Genomic DNA, 13493 nt, shown 5'->3' with positions numbered 1-13493 from the left:
TGCCATACCTTACTCATTAGAGTACTTGTGAAATGACTTCCTCTGTCTGACTCAATTCTTTGTGGCAACCCAAACCTTGAGAACACATGGTTCACCAGCAATGTGGCTGCTGTTTGCGCACTACAATCTGGTGCAGGAACGCATTCAATCCACTTTGACATCAAACATACCACACTCAAAATATAACGGTGTCCCCTGCTCGACCTTTTTAAAGGACCTACATAGTCTATTTGCAAATCTGACCATGGGAGAGTTAGGCCTCTTTTCATCAATGGTGCTCTATGCATTGGTGAAGCAGGTTTAAATTGGGCGCATACTAGACATCCTCTAGTATATAATTCCACATCTTGGGACATATGTGGCCAGTAAGCATAATCTTTTAGTATTTCTAATGTCTTTTGTGAACCTCTATGGCCTGCAGTTATGGCATCGTGTGCATGGTGTAGCATTAGTCCTCTGAATGAAAGGGGTACTACCCACTGTATTTGCCCTGTTATGGACTCTCTAATCATGAGTCCATCCTGTAATCTAATTCGTGTTTTGTTCTTTAATAACACCCTCAACTCTTCTTTTCCCATACAATCATTTTCTGTTAAAGGATTTTGTTCAGGATCTATCAAATGATTATAATAGATTCCCAAAATTTGATCATTCTTTTGTGCCTCAATCAAATCTTGGTCTGGCGTGTCATGACTCCACTGCACCACCGGTTGATCTACCTCCTTTGGTGCTTTAGAACGTGTGACTGCATCAATTTGTATTTCACCCATTAAATAATCAATAGGTAGCAATTCTCCCATCACAGCCCCAATCTTAGCCAGATGGTCTGCCTTATCATTTCCCTCCTTATCCTCTCCTGGTGTTTTTAAATGCCCACGAATTTTTCTCCAGTATATTGTTAAATTATTTTCTGACACCAATTTGTCTATGGCTTGCATCATTTTTCCATGTTTAAGTGGTTTTTTGTTGTATGTAACCATGCCTCTTGCTTTCCAACCAGGCAAATACTCCACAAAGCTATTCCGTGCATAGTCAGAATCAGTCACCAGGACAATTTCACTGAACTTTTTATCAACTGCAGTAGCAATTGCTTTATAGATGGCTGCCAATTCCGCCACCTGACTGCTCCTATCTCCAATCCTCATCCCTATACTAGGAACGCCTTCACATTTCAACCAGACATTTCCTATTCCTGCCACTAATTGTTTATTACTGTCATTTTCAATGTGAAAAGCACAACCATCCACATATACAGTTGGCAAATCCTTGCATGTTTTTTCATCAAAAGCTTTGTGTGGTGATTGTTCAAATTCCTGTAAACTAGCTTCCACTTCCATTTCATTTGGTATTTGTTCAGCTGCACAGTCATGTAAGTCAGCTAACCCTTGAGCAATTGGGCTCTTTTTATTTTGTCCATATCTTACTTCTACGGGAAAACCTTGTAATGCCAGCGTCCATGAAGTGATTCTGGATTGCGCTAGATTGCCTGATCTAATTCTTTTACTCTCTAAAAATTGCAAAGGTTGATGATTTGTTTCAATAATCACCTTTTCTCCCTGAACAATGGGGCGAAAATGTTGTAGCGCCCACACAGTGGTTAATAGGGCCTTCTCACATTCATTAAATTTCATTTCAACTTGGGAAAATGCCTTACTTGCATATGCAATGGTTTTGTGATTCAAATCGTGTTTTTGTGATAACACTGCTGACATACAATGTTCAGAAAAGCCTATTTCTATAAAGAAATCCCTGTCCTTTATGGGGTATGCTAAACATGGTGCCTTTACAAGACATTCCTTCAATCTAGCCACTGCATCAGACTGCTCTCTTTCCCATCTCCAGGGAGTATTTAGTTTAAGCAGTTTAGTCAATGGTTGAGTGATTTCTGCATAATTCTCAATGAACTTTCTGTTATAGCCTGTCATCCCTAATAAACTTTTTACTCCTTTCACATTTTTAGGATCTTTTAATCTTTGTATGGCCTCTATTTTCTTCCTTTGTGGATTTAGCCCATGTTCAGTCACTTCATGCCCTAGAAAGTTCACTTTTTTCTTGCACCATTGTGCTTTTTGCAAAGATACTTTGGCGCCTGCTTTCTGCAATTGGCCAAGCACATGTCTTATTTCATCAAAATGGCTTTTAAGGTTTTCATTTTTTATCAGGACATCATCCACATAAACTATTGTTCCTCTTTCCGCTGCATCCGGCATGGCCTTTCTCAAAAATATGCCAAATTCACTCCCACTATTGATGTACCCGAACGGAGCTCTAAGCCAGGCATATTGAGTCCTGTCAAATGTAAAGGAAAATAAGTGTTGTATCTCCTCTGCCAATGGCACACACCAATATCCAGAGGTGAGATCTAACGTGGTAAATACATTTGAACCATGTATCTGAGCTAGGCCCTGATCAATGAATGGTAGTGGCCATCTAGATACTGGTACTCTTTTATTTAACTCTCTTAAGTCTGCACACAGCCGCCATTGACCATTTGGCTTTAACACACCTAAAATAGGCGTATTGGATGTGCTATGAATGGGCCTAATTATTCCCCGTGATTCCAAACTTTTAATAATCTCTGCCAATGATTCTAAACATGCCAGCGGTAGTCTATACTGGCGTACAAACACTGGATTTCTGCTACAACCTTCTGGTAGTGTGGCCACATGTAAATCAGTTAAACCACAATCATAAGCATCTTTTGCAAATACATCCTTAAACTCCATAAATATTTCCCTCAGGTCGTTTCGATCCCCATCGCTGTCACATGCATCCGCTAAAGAGATCTGCTCTTCTACCATTCTGGAAAATTCTGGAAACTCTTCTGGTAAAGGAATCTCAGCGCTTTCCTCTAACTGTGTGGCCGTGTCTTTTTGTAGAGCTGCCACTTTTAAATATTTTGGCATATCAGCTTCCACTTCGATGGGCTGATTTCCTGTCTCATTTTCATTTAAATTAAATATTATGCAATCCTCTTGATGGCAGCACACTGTCTCATTTGAATCATAAGGATACACAGAATGAATTTTAAATATTCCTTTGGGCTGAGAGTCCAGGTGTTCTGGCAACTCGCCCTTGGCATCTACATATTTTTCAGGAATATACCCAATCACCATGTTATTTAAATCTGCCGTATAATGTGATTTTTGTATGGCCATTCCTAATGGGGAGTTTTCCTCTAAATGAATATCCTGACAACCTTTATTATTTACCATGATTTTTACAGATCCCTCACCAATGTCTACCAATGGAATGTATTCATAATCCAGGCCTTGCTGTTTTATGGATTCATTCAGGCATACAAATGCATCGGAGCCTTTCATCTGCTGTCCATTTTTGCATTTCAGTGTTATTGCAAACAGTTTTGTAAATGCAGGAATAATAGTATTTTTCCTCATTTGTAATTCGACTGCATAAGGAACCAGTTGTGCACAATGATAAGCCTTTCTTTTGTCTTCAAATTCAGGTGCCGGCCCACCTAGGCGTGACCATATTTTTTGATTAAGGAAATCTAACACCATACACATTCTGTGCATGATGTCATTGCCCATGTAAAATTCATTTTGTGCTCCACTCACTATCCATACATTATGGTAAATTGTTTTCTGCCCAATGCTAATTTTAAGCATGCATCTGCCTGTAATTCGGTTTTCAAAGTCTGGACTGTCCAACCCAGAAACATATTGGTTTTTAATCCTAAATTTCGGGATTTCTTCCCTCTCCATAATTTTTTGCAACAATTTCTCATTAATGAAACTCCTTTCATGTTCAAGCGCTAAAGTGGCTTTTATTGTTTTAAGATAATCATTTATACCAACGTGAACCCATGGTTGCTCATCTTCCATGTGTATTTCTGCCAGAGTGGTAATGTGTTTTTCTGAATCTGTTTTAGGAACAGTATTCTGTTTGTATGTATTCTCTTTTAAATAGAAACGTAATGTGTGCTCATCTATAGCAGTCTGCCAATCTTTCCTTGGGTCCAAGTATATTTCTACAGGTAGTTTTTCATTGTCGCTCTGATCTTTGTCTTGACACATTAATATAACAGTGACACTAGGTATGCAGCTATTCTGGAGATATACCTCCACAGCATCATTTGTTTTGGCAACGGTGTGACATTCTTTTATATTGCTGTTTTGTGATTTTAGTTTCTTAGGCCTCAATGGTTTTTTGGTTAAGGACCACAGCACTCCATTCACCCCATCTATGAGAGGAGACAATCTTTTCAGGCAATCTGTCCCCATCAGAAATGGAATTTCACAAATAGATGTGATCAATACCTCTTGTTTCATTCTGTGCTTTCCTATTTTTATGTCAACCTCAGTTACACCTATGATGGGCACCTCCTCCCCATTAAAGTTATGCACAGGGCCTTGATTTTCCTTCACTGTGATCTGACTCTGTGGAGGCCTCCCTTCATTGATACTCTTTACCAGCTCCTTGGACATAATTGTGGCCTGTGCGCCAGTGTCAATCATAGCGAAGGTGTGGCATTTTTCTTCTACAGTGATGGGTGCATAATATCTGTCCTCAACTTCCTCTAATACACATAAGAAATGTGAATTCTTACTGATTTCAGGGCTCACCTTTCTCAGGTCTTTTTCACTTTTGGCTAAGCACATTGGTAAATGAAAAGACATTTTTCCCTCCTTTTTACCCATTTCTGTGCGAGATATTTTATTCATTTCTCCATGTTCAGAGGTTTTTTGGAGTGTGGCCACTGTTCGCCCATCCATCTGGGTAACATCAGAGACCACATTACAACCTTCCAACTGAACATGTGTAACAACATCATTCAGCAATTTGTCATTTTTTAATTCTGTGCATTTGTGATCATTTAGTGTAATACCAGCCCTTTCAGCCTCTTCAAAAATATGTGGCTCAAAGAATTCTTCAGGTGATTGACTTGTACCCTCCTTGTGAGTATTTCCTTTTTCTGTCTGCGTTTGGTCATTGTTTTGATTGCCCAGGGAAGGAGCTATGGCATCCCCACTTACTCCCTGTTCACTGGTATTCCCCATGCATGAGTCATTTTTCTTAAATCTGTTCCTTTGTTCTTTTGGCATTCCTAATGTTTCTTTTTCATTTGTGCAAATCTTTACTGTTTTATTTAGCTCTAAGTTAAACCGTACCTCTTTTTTAGAAGTATTTGCACTTTCTGTCACAATTTCATTTACTGGTACTTTCATTTTTAATCCATTAGGCATCTCAGAGTCGTTATGCAAAATTATATCAGAGCAATCTGTCATTTTGGCACTGCAGTTATCATGAGTAGTTAGTCACTTTTCGGAAGCCCCCCGGTCATTGCTATGGCCATCAGCCCCCTCTTTGGAAGGTTGTTTTTGCGCTGTATAGAGCTTTCCTATTTGCTCAGCTAACATTTTCACTTGGGCCTCAAGGCACTGGAACCTTTCCATCTCTCTAGGATCCTCTTTCTGTTGCCTAGGTCGATATTGGTTGTTTTCCCCCTGATTGGATCTATTCTGATACCTCTCAGGTGATTGATACCGGTTGGGATGGTTTCTGAACTCTTGATTCATTTGTGGAGGGGAGCGGGTTGCACCCATCCTTTGATTATAGTCCCTTGGTGGGGAATCATTGTACTGGCGTGGACTGTAGTTCACGTTTTGCCTCATGTCCTGTCTCTCAGATTGTGGGTACTGGCCCCTATGTTGATTTCCATTATCAGTAAATCAATCCACATATCGGGGCCTATCCTGATTACCATATATCATGGTGTTGGGATCAAACCTACTCTGTGTCCCCAATGACTGGTAGGGACCATCATTTCTTTGATCTTGATTTTGTCTCTGGTTATTGTTCATACCTGCCATATCAGACCGGTACCTTACCCGGGGTCTATCCCCTAAGTACCTAGGGCTGATGTAGCTCTCTCTATTACTAGGATCATGTGTTTGGAACATTGGTACAGGCAATGGCGATATTTGTTGATTACCCCTTTGTTCAGGTGTCACATTATTTTTACCTTGACTTTGAGCAGACTCAAGGGACATTTTGGCTGACCTGATTTCCATTACTGTGGCTGAGGGTTCTTTAGATTTATGCCTGGTATCTTTCATTTTATCACTTTCTCTACCCTGACAATAGAGTACCTCATATAGCTTTGTGCTTTGATGTACAATCCATTCAAGGGACTTGTCACGGTCAAATTCACGGACCAAATGGGATATGATGTCTTTCTGTAGCCCATAGAAGTATGCAGTTTTAAACTCATTGGAATTTGAGTCAAAAGATACATCAAAGCGAGAGAATGCTCTTTTTAAGTCTTGTAAAAATTGGCGAGGGGATGTATTAGGTCCAGCAGTAATTGTGTACGCGACTTTCTTTGCCTCCTGCAATGACTGAAAAGGAGAAAAATGACGCCTAATTTCTTTTTCAAACTCCAGCCATGTCATATTCTGCTGTTCATTTAATCCCCTTATGATGCTGGCCGTTGGGGCATCTAAAGTTAAATGAAAATATTGTCTGTACTGTTCCTTAGGTATCTGGAGTGCTTTAAAAATGTCATGTACCGCTTCTAAGTGATCCTCAATGCAGCATTCACCTCCCTTTTTAAATGGTTTGATCAGGGCTTTAATGGATTTCATTATTTTTATGGGGCTACTTGTTGCAATGCATGGAATTGCACTATTTTGTGAGTCAATCCTGTTTTCAGGTGTATGAGATTGGTGACTGCCCCCAATGGGAGTATCAAATCCCCTAAGGGCGCTGCAACCAAGTTCAGTCACGGGCCCAGTCACTGGAGCACTAGCTCTTTGGGCAGAGCTAGAATTCACCTCCACTCCATTGAAGGTGGTACCCTGCCGCCTCTCCTGGGACCTGGGAATGCACATTTGCTGTTCTAAGTCCTTACACTTTTTAAGAATTCTGTTGGCTTCATCATGCAAATAATTATTTTCATCACTCATTTTATTAATCGCCTCCTGCATATCGCACATTTGCATTTGGCATTCATTGAACTCTTTATTTCTCTTGTCTCTTTCTTGGATCATTTTAATCATTTCTTGTTCTGCACTCTGGAGATCACCTTCTTTTTCGCAATGTTCTTTTTGTAAAATCTGCATTTCTGAAACAACCTCATCTTTATCCTGCCTAATGTGATCCACTAAGGCTTTTAAGTGTGTCAATTCTTGCTCACTATCTTCAAATTGTTTCTTGCTTTTGGATAACTGAGTATCAAAGTCTCTGCATTTTAATTGCATGTCTTTTTGGCATACATCCAATTCTGCTCTCAACATTTCCTGATTTTTACTTGCCCCATCTAATTCAGTCTTTAACCTGTTAATTAGCTGAGTATCATTCTCTTGCATTCGCAGGGACTTGTTTAAAATAAACCATATTTTGCCGCATAGCCGTATTAAACAGTCTTTCTCTGCACTTTTATCGGCTGCATTCAATAATCTTGTAAGGCAGACCTGAATTATGCTGCCTTCTGCAAAAATATTGTCTAGTTTTTCTTTCTGCACCTCACCCTGAATGCGGTTACTCCATTCTAACGTGCTATTCGAAGACCAATTCCCATGTGCAAATAACTTTACCTCTAAATATTGCACTAGATCTGAGAATGTGGTTTCCCTTTGTGACATTCTGAAATTCGTTTTTAGTGGCACTCTGCTATTATAAAATGGGTTCCCTTTGATGTGCAAATGGCAGTGTGAGACACGCTTGCCACGCCCAGTAGGTACTCTATGATCACTTTCCCGGCCTGCAACGCACCATAAATATGTAGGGTATTTTGTGGAGATTTGGGGCCTGACGGTATTTTATTACCGCCGAAAAATAACTTAGCAATAATCACTCTTTGTATTCAGATTTGGCCATGTGCAACAATAATACAATGGACATGCATTATTTCAGCACCCAGACCTGCATATTTGGTATACGTGGTTGATGGTATTTTGGTGAGCATAATTCCCTTGTTTTATTTGTGGCCCCAATGTCCAGAATCCCTTATCTTTGCTTAGATTTTTCGTGTGATCACTAGAGAGACCTCAGACCTGCATTCTAGGAATACCACATTTTCCAGTGATAGTGTTGGTGTGCCACCATGGGCGAACTCACTGACTTATTTACGACAGAGAGCTATATGTGGTAGTCTTGTGGTAATTTCCACTACCTTATATACGGTAGGGAGCTATGTTCAGAGAGTCTCTCTTCCCGTTGGCTCATGTACCTCCAACAAGCTATGCTACAGTCACTCACAATTATTCATACTGATTCTGACATGCACACATCTGTCTTAAAATGACCATTGCACTGTTTAAAAATCTCCCCACATCATCAGCATTGTAATGGTAAACAATAAACATCACCCGTCTGTTTTCAAATATTTTTCTGTATTATAAAAGTTGTATTTAAACCCGATCTCATTCTTTACAGAAATAAAATGGTACAGTCAAAGCATTGTCTGTGACACACTGCAAAGATAGTGGCGGAGAACATAACTCAAATTGCAACATTAGCACTTGATTAAGACACGCACAGGAATCCTACACTGACTGCATATTACCGTACACACTCAGCTCCCACACTTCTCATTACCTTATCTTTTTAGTTGTTCTCTTTGTGAATGTGGCTCTCTTGGATTAACTCCAGCAAAAAGGAACGCTTGCCTTCTCAAACCGGGGTCATTTTCTGGAATTCTCAGCTTTTGCAGATAGGAATGCCTCAGCCAGTGGAAAGGTCCTTCTTTCAGCTCTCCCCAATCTCGACTGCAGCAGGACACAGGAATCTGCATTCAGTCAGGAGCCCCACAGCCAGGTCTTCTCCCCAATAGTGCAGAAAGATGTCTGCCTGTCTTTTTCCCTGATACTGCCCACTAAAACTTTCCTCTCAGCCCTCTGTATGACGTGTCCCAATGAAATCCATCATCTCTCATCCTCCTACTCTTCAACAATAGCTTCGCTTATACATTTGCAATTGTTGCAAATCTGACTTCCTTCTTCCTGCAGTTACTGTGCACAAAAACACGGAGAATCAGGCAGAGAAGAGAAGAAAAAATCTCTGCACACGCATTTAAATGGTTTTCAGAGTATGCCTAATTCTGCAGTGGAGAACACATTTTATTAGTGGGTTATGTTAAATAAGGTTTTATTAGTCAGGTTAATTGTTAATAGGTTAGCTGTTAATTTTCAAATGTGTCTCTAGCAATATAGGCATTTCAGGTGAAAAATAGTGTGCATTTTTAAATGAGCACGTGTGCTTTTAACTGTAAAAATAGATTTGCATCTTATATGTTAAAATCGTTTTTGACTGAATAGCCTGTCTTTCCTTGTTAATCTGGCAACCCATATAGCAATGCACCGCACCCTTGTGGTGGTGCTGCAAAAAAATATGCTACTTGTGCAGTAGTGCTGTACTCTGTACTGTAACACGCCAAATATCCTTACAGGCCCAAGCGAAGCGAGGAAAGGTAGCCAGGGATCAGTGTTTTCATGAAATAGAATAGCCCAACGTTGCAGGCCATCAGGCGACTTGTATGTTGGCCAGTCAACCAGCTAAATCATTAGATTAGCAGCATGCCAACTCTTCTCACATTGAAAAAACTAAGATAACATGGCTGCCATTTTTGCACAATGGCACTCGAAGCATCATTCAAAAAAACAGAACAAACGGCTGGCACGGGATATGAACGGGAGCTCCTTTACAAATGAAACGGACCCCTTTTGAATTCAAATACAAGATTATGCCAGGCCCAGGAGCAAAGGTGAGGCGGCACCAAGGGAATGTGGACGTGCAACCGGCAGAGCACAAATTAACTGCAACATGATATCATCAGTTATTGCACCCGTTTCAAGCGACCTAATTGGTGCAGAGATGGTTCCCTGGTGCTAATTAAGTTTTAGAGAGCTAGCCTGAGGGCCATACTGGGAGTTATGGGTCCTGAGGACCAAGTTGGAGGATAGAGTGCATCTGTCATCGGTGTCTGGGACGTTCCTGCAATTACAAGAGGGAGCTCTCAGCGTGGCGCTCCCTCTTTACCATGGGAGATCCACGCTGATATCCTTGCTTCCAGACCTGCATTACTGCCAGCGTGCCACTCATGATGAAAGGGAGCACAGCAGTGACAGCCATGCTGTCAGTGCAGCGAGCCCTGGGGAATTGTTAGGCTTTCTTCGTTTGACAATTTCAGGGCTATACGGAATTTTCCAGCGATACTGGTTCTTATAGCCCGGAATTTGGTCAATGGGGGAGGACCAAGTATACAATACTTTAAGCAAATATGTTTTAATGATTTCCAACTTACACTCTCCAACTTGAGCATTGTTCTAATATTTGTGTAGATCATGTCTACAAGGAAATCCAATGTGTCTTTTTTTCCTACATCAAACTCTAATTGGTCAAAATAGTTATTTTTGATTTGAAATCTATGGTGAAATACTCATCTAATAGTGATAGATATGATAGTGGTGTCCTGGCATAAAGTAATACTACATTTTATGTACTGTTCTTTTCAGGTTTGTTGGTCGCCCGGGGAGTTATGCATACATATTCAATGACTACAGAGTGGAAGAGGTAAGTGCATGGATACAATGTACCCTTTGGCTTTACTTAGCAAATTGATATTGTCATGTAACAAATGAAAAACCAAACAATGAGATTACGAAAATACTGCATTCCTCCACTCTCCCCGACTCTGCGGGCAGATACATGTTCTTAACAGGGAATGCGGAGAACCTATTGGTCAACGGTGATTTGATAAACACACAGAAAAATGAGTATTGGCCTTCTAAAAATAATGTTTACCTTTGAACATCAGTCGAATGAAAGTGGGGCATGGCATTCCAGTGATTGCTCCAATACATGTACATAAAGGACAGAATCAATGTTCAGTGCATTCCCCACTTCCTACAAGAATCCACATCTGCGCTAAGAACAAGCCTTCTACAGTAGTGAAACGATGCTAAAGGCAGATAATCGACACTGCATGCATGTCGTGAGACCATCAATGCACAGTCGATAAAAGGTTGTCTATGCACAGCCTTTCATCTTTCTTGTTTCAAAGATCAGACCAAGGACCACCAATTGATCAATTTTCTGGCCTGCTATAAAACTCTATGGCCAAATAAAACAAGAGGAGTCACATCTCCTGAATGTTTCCACTAATGGGATTAGAGTACACAATTTCTGTGATACTAAGCCATTCCCCTCACTGTAGAACGGAGTGACACCTAACATGCTGCACAGCCTACACAGAGCCTTGGTAACAACTAGAAGAGAAAGTTATTGTAAAACCCAAAGAAAGGGAATATTTGCATTGAACGAGAATACTGGTTTACGCCAGAGAAGGGGACTATGGGACATTTTCTGAAAAGATCCTTTGAAATGTCTGTGAGGCTTGCATAATCTGCATGGCAGGCATCCCACAAAGAGAAGCAACACAGCACAGAATAGAACCAGGCATTGACATCTCCAATAGTTAGGGCTTTTGTATATTCATGTCATATCCATTGGCCAGAAGTTGGTATTTTATGGCAAGTTACATATACCATTTGCCAGCTTTTGTCATAATATTCTCATGTTTTACCATCATTTGTCAGATCTTGTTGCGGTGTGCTTTCGTTTCCCTAGTACGGCAACCAAAAGCCCAGGTAACCACTCAATTGACAGGCTTACTAATACCAATAACTCACATTTAGGGTTTTGCTATCAAAGCCCAGACACCCACTTGTATGACCAGGTATGTCCAGGCAATTCCCAGCTACTCAAGCAATTGACTGTCAGATATTATCATCAACACCACAGATCCTAACACCATTGGCAGACATTACTATGCAAAGCACAGATTCCCACTCTTTGCAAGTGCTAGCCACTGGCATCATATGCAAAGTAGTCACACCATATGCCATATTCTGCCAACATAGACCTAGCTATTAAGACTAAGGCACGCAAGTTAACAGGCCAAGACAATATCCTTTAAGACGTTCCAGCACATAGCCATATTCATATTGCCGAGTAATCGTAGTAAGACCTAATTATGTTATGCCAAGCTAGCACTGAAAGGACATAAACCATTAGGCACAATGAGTACTGTAATACCTAATCCAACACTTCAAGGCCTGTTTGCTTTATGGCTAGTTACCACTATAAGCCCATATTCTGTTATTGGGAGTTAGCATTGCAAGAACAGATTCCACTGACCCATTAGCACTGCAAAGCTCAATTTCATGGTCCACAGTAAAAATTGCTAGGCATTTTATCTATTATAACAACTTGGAACTGCAAGGCTTATTTTTGTTTTCGGTTGTGCATAGTTGGCACTATGAAGCATGACTTTTCGCACCAGTCAGCACAGCCACTTCTGATTTCATTATCATTACACCTGCTTACACTAAAAAACCTGAATTGATTATTCCCAGCTATAACCCTAAGGCCTGCATACATCTTTCCTTGCGAGTACTGCAAACTTGGATTCCTCTACGTTCTGCTAGCACTTCACTGTCTGAACCCAGCATGGAGAGTTACCACTGCACAGCTTGATTTTAGTATGCTGCCCAGTTAGCTTTGCAAGGCGTGATTCCTTTATGACATTAGCACTGTAGTCTTTTATGCCGGTCAGCACTGCAGTGCCAGGTTACATTATGCTCACTTAGAAGACCAGTGCCATTTTGTGTGTTGGCCAGTTAGCATAGCAGGCTTAAATGATTATATTCTTCACAGTTCGCATAGAAGTTCTATAAAGCCAAGTTAGCAGAGTAAAGCCCGATTCCATTAAGCCCGATGTGCAGATTAAGAGCAGGTTTTCAAGGACAAATAGGCAAGAATGCATTATTCGAAGTGATGAAAGAATGTATTGTGTCCTCCCGTGTATTGCTTATCTTTGATATATCCAAATCTGCTTGCAGCTTACTTCGGAAAAATAGTTCATAGGGTCGAGCATCGTGCAGCGTTGAGTCTTGGTCTTCGACAGCCTCCATAGCATCCCCATGACGTTGACACTGGTATATGATTATTACCTCTGTTACGTTTTCTCCACATTGCTCCGTGCTTCGGCACTACTCGCCTCATCGAAATTCAATTGTGTTTGTTTCTACAATCATGTGAATTTGATATTCTTCAAACATGTCCTCGACACTGAAGAAATGTTTCAAACAGTGTAAAGAGTGTGGGGCAAATATGTCCATAATAGACCCTTTCTGTGTCTGTGGTCTTTGGGGACAGGCCACAAGATGGACGAATGTGGCTGATGTCAATCTACGACTATCAAGGCCTAGCGGGAAAGGAAGGGGAAACTCGATGCAGGTAAGTCCTCTCCCAAATCCTATTCATTACCCCATCCAAAAGAAAGTCGACTTCCGAATCGAGGGTTGTTTCTCCTGAGAGAAAACGTCCAAAACATTGGAGTTGATCAAGGTCCGGTTTACGATGCTCATCGTCCTCTTCTCACAAGAAGAGTAAGAAACAGCGCCACAGGTCCTCGTCTTCGTCGTCTTCTTCTCCCGAAATAGTTTAGTTCCCAAAGAAAACCTTGA

General features: G+C 40.8%; 1 protein-coding gene across 3 annotated transcripts in view; it reads left to right on the top strand.

Annotated features, from left to right (window-relative positions):
- The window catches only part of ANO2 (anoctamin 2), a 2341832-nt gene that overhangs the window by 2038682 nt on the left and 289657 nt on the right, over positions 1-13493 (top strand). For all 3 annotated transcript variants that reach the window (XR_011281759.1, XM_069628333.1, XM_069628334.1), the window contains one exon: positions 10479-10536. Coding sequence is in view for 2 of the 3 variants with exons in the window: in XM_069628333.1 (XP_069484434.1) it covers positions 10479-10536 (58 nt within the window). In the remaining variant the exon portion in view is untranslated. The remainder of the gene's footprint in view (positions 1-10478; positions 10537-13493) is intronic.

The sequence above is a fragment of the Ambystoma mexicanum genome, chromosome 12 (assembly GCF_040938575.1).
Source record: "Ambystoma mexicanum isolate Mex_15411 chromosome 12, UKY_AmexF1_1, whole genome shotgun sequence".
NCBI lineage: Eukaryota > Metazoa > Chordata > Amphibia > Caudata > Ambystomatidae > Ambystoma > Ambystoma mexicanum.
This window is presented reverse-complemented; position numbering and strand designations above follow the sequence as displayed.